General features: G+C 56.6%; 1 protein-coding gene across 1 annotated transcript; it reads right to left on the bottom strand.

The window, feature by feature from the left end:
• Positions 1-1253: 1253 nt before the first annotated feature.
• Positions 1254-2570, bottom strand: POU3F2 (POU class 3 homeobox 2; the record flags this gene model as incomplete). Its single annotated transcript, XM_079716531.1, has 1 exon — positions 1254-2570. One exon carries the CDS (start codon positions 2568-2570, stop codon positions 1254-1256), a length of 1317 nt encoding a protein of 438 aa, XP_079572657.1.
• Positions 2571-8037: the final 5467 nt, after the last annotated feature.

The following is an 8037-nucleotide window of genomic DNA, read 5'->3' as shown; positions in this document are numbered from 1 at the left end:
ATAATTCCTCATAATTAAGTTATTAAAACCGAAGGCAGAGAACTGTACAGGGGTGTCTGAAGATATATATTTCCCTAGTTCTCTTCGAAGTGCCACTTCCCTTCTGTTGGACAACTCTGGAAATATATTTAACCTCCACATTTCCTCTGAGCTCTTTCACAATGGGCCCGCCTGATAAAATGATGCAATCAGTCACTCACTATCGATTTTTCTTTTTCTTCCCTCCTCAACCTGCCCCAGAAACACTGCCTGAAAATGAAGTTTACTTTGTGGCTGGTAACAAAAACCAATGCTTCACTTTCATTTTTGTATTCCAAACAGAATTCTTGCCTTGGATAAAGCGGGTAGACCATGCACATTTCCTGAAAGCAGAGAATTATTTATTTTGTATGAAGTCAATCGGTTTGCTTTGGTAAAAGGAGCAAATAAATGTTATACCAATGTAAGGAGGTGGGGGGGAATCTGAAGGTAATCAAAGTTCACAAACAGCAAGAAAAACGAGAGGGGCAACACAAGAACATTAGAGATGGAGAGTGGCCAAGAGCTGGCTTCAACTCTCTCCGAGGAATAAAAACCAAACCAAACCAAACCAAACCAAACCAAACCAAACCCGGCAACTTCAAAATGAACGCTGGGGGAAAGAAAAACATGTTTGTGAATTTGTTCATGTAAACTTCAATTTTCTTGCAGTGCAAATTTATGTGGTTAAGTTTTGCCTACATCAAAGAACGTGTGTATTTTTCCCTCTTTCCTGATGGGGATCCACATTAAATAAACACAGCAGCATGTGCCAACTCCAAGCATCAGGAGCTGTGTTTTGTGTTTATCACGGTTTGGTAGATTTTTTTGTCTTTTTGGTAATTTATTTAGTTTTGCCAGGTATTTAACTCAGTGCTAGCCATCTCTCTCTCTCTCTCTCTCTCTCTCTCTCTCTCTCTCTCTCTCTCTCTCTCACACACACACACACACACACACACACACACATTCTCTTCTCACTCTCTCTATGAGACACTCCACTCCATTGCCTGGGTACTAGCCTGTAAAGGTCGAAACATATCATTACACCTGCTACCGTTTAAAGGATAGTCCAGTGCCTTAGTTGTTTTCCTTATTTTTTTTTAAGGGACGGGGAAATAATAATTAAAAAGAAAAGAACAATCAGAAGTTAGAGAGGGAACAAGGGGGCCGGGAAAGGGTCGCGGACCGAAGGGGAGGGGGAGCCCCGCGCTCTGCCCCTCCCCCCCCGCTCGAGTTCACTGGACGGGTGTCTGTACCCCGTGGTGTGGTGGCGTGTCCCTACTCCCCCCGTACACATCCTCGGCGCCCGGCAGAGTCCCTCCGGGAGGGGTCATCCTTTTCTCTTTCTGTCTCCTGTTACAAAACCAAACTCTCACCACCTCCTTCTCCAGCTGTAAGCTGTCCGCGAGGGAGGTGATCTCCTGGGCCGAGGGCTTGGGGCATTTGAGGAAATGGCTCTCCAGAGCCCCCTTGACGCTCACCTCGATGGAGGTCCGCTTTTTCCTCTTGCGCCCCTGCGCTGCGATCTTGTCTATGCTCGTGGGGCTGCCCGAGGACGAGTCCGCCTCCTCCAACCACTTGTTCAACAAAGGCTTCAGCTTGCACATGTTCTTGAAGCTCAGCTGCAGGGCCTCAAACCTGCAGATGGTGGTCTGCGAGAACACGTTGCCGTACAGGGTGCCCAGCGCCAGCCCCACGTCCGCTTGGGTAAATCCCAGTTTGATCCGCCGCTGCTTGAACTGCTTGGCGAACTGCTCCAGGTCGTCCGAGGTCGGCGTGTCCTCATCCGAGTGCGGGTCATGGTGCGCGCCAGGGTGGCCAGGAGGGCCCTGCGGGGGCGGCGGGGGCGGCGGCTGCTGGTGCGGGTGCGAGTGCGGGTGCGGGTGGTGATCAGCGTGGTGCGGCTCGTCGTGCGCGTCCCGCAGGCCGTGGTGGTGCAGCCCGGCCGGCTGCCCGCCGGCGCCCAGCATACCGTTCACCGTGAAGCTGGGCTGCGAGTAGAGCAAGCCGCCGTTGGACGCTCCCATGGAGGGCGGGAGGTGCGCCGCAGCCGCCGCGCTCCGCCATGCCCCGGGCCCCGGGTGGTGGTTGGCAGCGTGGTGTACCAGATGCGGCGGCCGCTGCTGCTGCTGCTGCTGTTGCTGCTGCTGCTGCTGCTGTTGCTGCTGCTGTTGCTGCTGCAGGGCGCCCGGCCCGTGCAGCTCGTCGCCGCGGCCGCCCTGCTGTACCACCACCGAGGGCTTGATGTCCGGCTGGCCCAAGGGGCTGGTGGACCACGGGGAGCCGTCGCCGCCGCCCCCGCCGCCACCCCCGCCCCCGCCGCCGCCGCCACCGCCCCCGCCGCCGCCGCCGTGGGACAGCGCGGTGATCCACTGGTGAGCGTGGCTGAGCGGGTGCCCGTTGCTCTGCAGCGCGCCGTAGTCGCCCTGCACCAGGCTCTGCGCCTCGCGGTAGCCCCCCGCGCCCTGCTGCATGCCGCCCGGCGGCTCGGCGTGCACGATGGAGGCGCTGGAGGTGAGCAGGCTGTAGTGGTTAGACGCTGCGGTCGCCATGACTCTCGGAGCCGGACTGAGCGCTCTGGTTAAAGGAGCCGCGCATTTGACAGTTACTTTTTCGCCTCGGGCTCCTCTCCTCGCTCGCTCTCTGTCTCTCTCCTCTCTCCCCAGCGGGCAGCTCCGACGCCCGCTCCGACGCCTTCTGTTGCTGCTCCTGCTATTACTGCTGCCGCCGCCGCCGCCGCCTCCCGCCCGCCCGCCCTCGCTCTCTTTCTCCTCCTCTCCCTCCTTGCTCTCTCTCACTCTCCGACTAGCTCCGCGCTCCCCCCCTCTCCCTGCTCTCTCCAGCTCTCTCCCGCTCTCTTGGCAGCGCCAGCTCGCAGCGGCACGCGCCTGGGCCCCGCCCCCTCCGCCCCCTCCCATTGGCTCCGCGCCCTTTGATTTACGTGGATACCGCTAGCAACCTCCCAGGCCGGCGCCACTGATTGGCGTAGAGCTGCCCCCTCCTCCTCCCCCCCGGGCGCGGAGTCCTCTTAGCCCTCCTCTGGTCCCCCCTCTCCACCCAATTCAGAATCTCAGAGTTCTCACCTCCCCTTCTCCCCCACCCCCGGCCTCCTCCGCCCCTCGGATGGGCCCGCCCCCCATCTGTCTCCCAAGCAGACGCGCCGGGCGGTCCCGGTGGAGGAGGGGGGCGCCCCAGCCATCTATCGACCACAGACACTTGCAAGACTTGGGTGGCGGAGGGGAGGAGGGTGTCAGTCCACCTTCTCCTCCCGATAGGGCGGGAGAGGGGGGTGAAGAAGGAGGAAGAGAAAGGCTGAGTCCCAACAAGCCATGGGGAGTCCGATTTTTTTTCACCTTGGGACACACACACACACACACACACACACACACACACACACACACATGCCAACGTCTCATATCTAGAGCCAGAAGTCAGACCAGACCCCCTGTTGAAGTCTCCTTTCCCCCACAGTTAGAATTTCAGTGCCCATAAGCTTCTTGTTCCAGGGTGTGCGGACACTTTTGCCCCAATAAAGGTCCTCTTCTTCCCCTCCACCCCGCCGCTAGCGTAGGATGTCTTCCTTTTAGGTTCCAGGCCCAATTGTCTTCCAGCCCCTCGGGATGAGGACCCCACGAGAGGCAGGCTCAGCCCGTGCCTCGGCTTGTAAGAGACTCCTGTCCAGGAGCGGAGTTGCCTGCTCTGACAGCGCAGCGGTCTGGGCTGAAAACAAAACTCTGGAAGTCTCTGACACATTCAAACACTGGGGCGCGCGCACAGTTTTTGGTTTAGGTAACTAGGACCCTGAGCCGGTAGACCTTCGCCCTGTGCCAGGCTACAGGAGCGCCTGGCAAGGGGTGTTCGGCCTCCGGGTGCGGGGGAGGCACCAAGGGCGGCTCCAGGAAGCGGAACCGCGGGGACTGCGTGAGCGCTTCCTCGTGCTCCTGGAGCTTTTGGATGCAACTTTTCCGTTAGCTGCTTCGAAAGGGAGGAAGAGCGTGTGAAGAAAAATGGGCAGTACTAGGGGAACCCTCCTGATCCTAAACTTCGGCGGACGCCAGCTGGTGGGTTGGTCTAACTCCGCTCCCAGGCGCTCACTGGCGAAGCTCAGTGCTTAGCCTTCAGCCGTGAACTCCAGAGCGAGATTGCGGGACCCTGCCCTGGCTGCACAGCTCCTCCCAGCGCGAGCGCGTCGCGCCGTCAGTGCCGTAGCCGCCGGGAGCAGGTGCCTGCCGCGGGTTTCGGAGCCTGCTAGCCGGGTAGCAGAGACCCGGGCGCGGACCCGTGCTGGAGCAGCGTAACCACCACGCAGGCCAGAGTGTACCGGACGGATACTGCAAAACGAATCAGAAGTTGCTGCCGGGAAGGGAAACAAACAAACAAAAAAACCACAGGGAAAGTGAGTTGCGTCCCCACCTCTCACCCTCGGCCTCGCGCGTTGTAGCCCTAGCGCTGGCGCTGCCGGTGGTCGTGCGTTTGTGAGGGAAGCCAAATCAACGCTCAAGGGGAGCACTTTGGGGCCTCCGAGCATCTTAATCTAGACAGCAAAGTGGAACGGGCCAGAGAATTCATCATGACTAACGAGGAGCGGAGGTCTTTGGGGAGTGGCTGAGCTGTTTATAAATCACCACGTTGAGCACCCGCCCGGGCAAGGCGCTTTGGCTGAGAATTTCCACGTGCCCTCTGTTTACGAGCGTGTGTGTGGAAGAGAGAGAAATCGTTAGGGGAGGGGCGAGCCCACAGGCGGCCAACGGAACGGACCTGCATCCCCCCACGCGCGCACCCGCGCGGCGAGGCGAGGACACACACCTTGTGGCGCTGGGTTCCCGCGCAAGCGCGGAGCCGCTCCGGCCGCGCGCCTGGGGGCTGCTAGAAATCCCGTAACTTTGCCGGGCCACGAAAAAATGAAAAAGTCCAAGCCTCGGAGCGCGCAGACTCGGCGGCTGGCGCCCGCGGCTTTTCGACTGAGAGTGAAGGGGATGGGCGGAGGGCAGGACCGCCTCCCTCCGCAGCAGTTCCGAGTCCCCAGCGCTGGGCGCTTGGCTCTCTCGGGGCTTTGGGAGCGCACAGGCCGCTCGCCAGCCGCGTCCCGCCCGGCCCGCCGCGCCTCTTCTCACCCCCTGCCCCCGGCGGCCCGCCTCCGGGCTGGGAGAACTCAGAGCTCCCACAGATGGAAGGATCCAGCCGCCGGGAAGGGCCGCGTCCGGGCGCTGAACAGCTCGCCCCCCTCCCCCTTCCGGGGCAGGTGTCTGCTTTTCTCTGGATTTGATTTCTCATTTCTCAAGGGACAAGGCCCTTTGCAGCCGGTGGGGTGAAACACTCGAGGGAAGAAAAAGGTTTCCAATCTCCGAGGGAACCGAGGCGGCCTGACTCAGAGACAGTTTAAAAGTCCCCCTCCCTCCTCTCCTTCTGCCTCCCTTTCCCCAGTCTCGGGCTTTGGGCGCTGGGGTGTTGGGTAGGGGAGCAAGAATAGGCTGCACGTGTACATCCCAACTTCCTGTCTGCAATGGGACTTCACTGGCGATTACTGCTCGGAGATCCATGCCACGCTGACGTCCCGGGTCTCCACTCCACCCCCACCCCCGCCTCATTCCGCTGGCAGGCGACGGAGCCGAAACGTTCCCAACAGGGTAAGCCGGGTGGTTCTACCGGATTAATATACCCAGTAAATCCCGGGGAGTACACAAAGCAATGCCCTACTCCTGGGCCTCAGCCTCTGCATCCCACCCCCATCCCCGGAGCCGGGCCAATCGCCGGGCCGGCTGGGCTGGGCTGGGCTGGGCGCTCACAGTGGCTCTGGGTACCCACCCCCCCCCCCCACCCCCCACCTCGCGCCACTCCCGCCTCCCCGGCTGTCGCCGGAGGCCCGGTTGGCGCGAACGCCGGGTCCTGAGTAGCCTCGGCTTCCAGTCTGCCTTCCGGCGCTGCCCCTCCCCGGGGCTCCGAGAACCTGGGCTCTCTGAGGTTTCAGCCCCAGATGGGGGCTTCTCGGTCCTCCCTTACCTTTCTCCCCCCATCGTGGGCGCCTTTCTTTGCGGCTGACCCCGCTGGAGCAGAGTCCGCACGTCTGCCTGCCTTTCTCCACCCTCATAAAAGCATGTTGAAGGTGTCTCGGGGAGACACCTCCAGGTTTCGATTCAGCTCATTCCCTTTCACTGTTCAAAGCAACTGTTCAAATACAGAGGCTGCTTACGTTGACGAGCAGAGGATTTCAAACAACGCTAAAATGCTTTGAACTGACAAGGTGTCTTGATACCTACCTCACTCCAGTACAGCTCCCCGAGATCACTGGCTAGGACAAAGGCTGAGCAGGCGATTCACGCGGGCCTCGCAGCCTCCGGGGCCGACTGCGGGGTCCCCTGGGCCCCCTCCTCGAGAACAAGCTCCAGGCGCCCTGAGAGGAGATCCCGGCAAGCGCGCCAGCCCACCCCCTGCCCTATGTCCCAGCAAGGGCTCTACTGAGTCGGTATCCTGACCTGGACGAGTCTAAGGAATTGGTGCGGACTCCCTCCTGCACTGCCTGGAGAGAAACGACTCAGCGAATCCGAGCTAAACCCCAAAGACCGATATTTATCCCCACATTGTCACACTTCTCGAAAGAGTGAGCCGGGCCTGGGTCTTGGTAGTGCCCAGCACCTTGACCTGAGGCCCCCAAAGTCTTCACCTGAGTAACAGTAATGGTATCAACCTATGCACTGTAACCTGAACTCTAATTTATTAACTTGGTTCATCTAGTAAACACACTCACACCGTATGTAAAATATCATTTATTGTGTTTCTCTATACCAGGACTTGGCAGAAAAACCACCATAATCACTGCCATACATGGAGCTGAAAGGACACAGTTATTAAAATAGAGGTGAGACGGTATTCGTTTGATCTTAATTTATTTCTTATTGATGTAATTTTATGATAACAGAAATCAGGAAACGAAGGAAATTTTCTTAGGAGGTGGCAGCTGGTTTAAAGTTGGGTAAAATTGCCTACTGGGACTTCCTTTTTAAGGTATCCACCTTGGAGGAGGATTCTGTGAATCCCTTCTCTTTCTCTTCCTTTTCCTCTCCTCCTCCTCTTCCTCCCTTGTCTCTGTCATTCATTCCTGTGCTTTCTGCTCTTCTGCTAGTCCCCAGAAGCTGTTTGAGCTTCGCACGTAATGGAACTTCTTTGCTAAGGGCCTACAGAATGTCAAAACTGAGGCTCCCACTTCAGAGCTGCAGCTTTAAACAGCCAATCCACACAAAGAGACAGCTAGCTCCTTTAATGAAAACCTCCTTAAAGCTCGAAGAATTGCAGGCTTGGGGATGCATTTATAAGGAGCAAGGAAAATGCATTTCCAAGTTGCCAGTTCTTGGGAGAGAAGCAATAAACATTTACCTTAAAAAAAGGACAGAAATTAATATCTTTAATTATGTAGGAGCACAATGTCTCCTCAATTAAAAAAATCTCACATAGATTTATATGTTACTATCTATACATACATTTTACAAGTTTCTAAATGTGCATCTGTCTCCATGTCATAAACGGTCTTGAAGAAGGAAAAGTTTTCTGAAAGTTGAAACTCCCATTCTTCATATTCTTGGCAACTCTGCGTTTGTCCATGCCTCACATACGGATGATTCTATTTTATCTTCACTACTGTGTAAACCAGTGAGATGTAATGTTCTAAGTTCAGTGTTTTGAAATGAAATTGCTTGAATGCATGGATATTAACCTCTTTCTCCTTTTCTTCCAGTTCTGAATCTCATCATTCAAAATGACACCCCCTCTGTAGTCCACAAGTGAATATTTTGTAGACAGGCATGGCTTAAAGACTTCTAAAACCACATTCCCCAGGCAGTCTAGCTGTTTCAGGGGTTACTTTGGGTAATTTACCAAAGGAAGCCTGCTAAATTTTGAGTGGTGTATTTGAGGCCTTACAGGGGCGAAAGCATAAAGGACACGTGCCCTCAGTGTGCCAGACAAATTCTATTTGGAGTTAATACAGCTTGTTTATGTTGAAATATCAGGAACAGAACACGAGGG

The sequence above is a fragment of the Hyperoodon ampullatus genome, assembly GCF_949752795.1.
Source record: "Hyperoodon ampullatus genome assembly, chromosome: 12".
Lineage (NCBI taxonomy): Eukaryota > Metazoa > Chordata > Mammalia > Artiodactyla > Ziphiidae > Hyperoodon > Hyperoodon ampullatus.
Note: the sequence above shows the minus strand (reverse complement) of the source record. Positions and strands in the feature narration are given on the sequence as shown.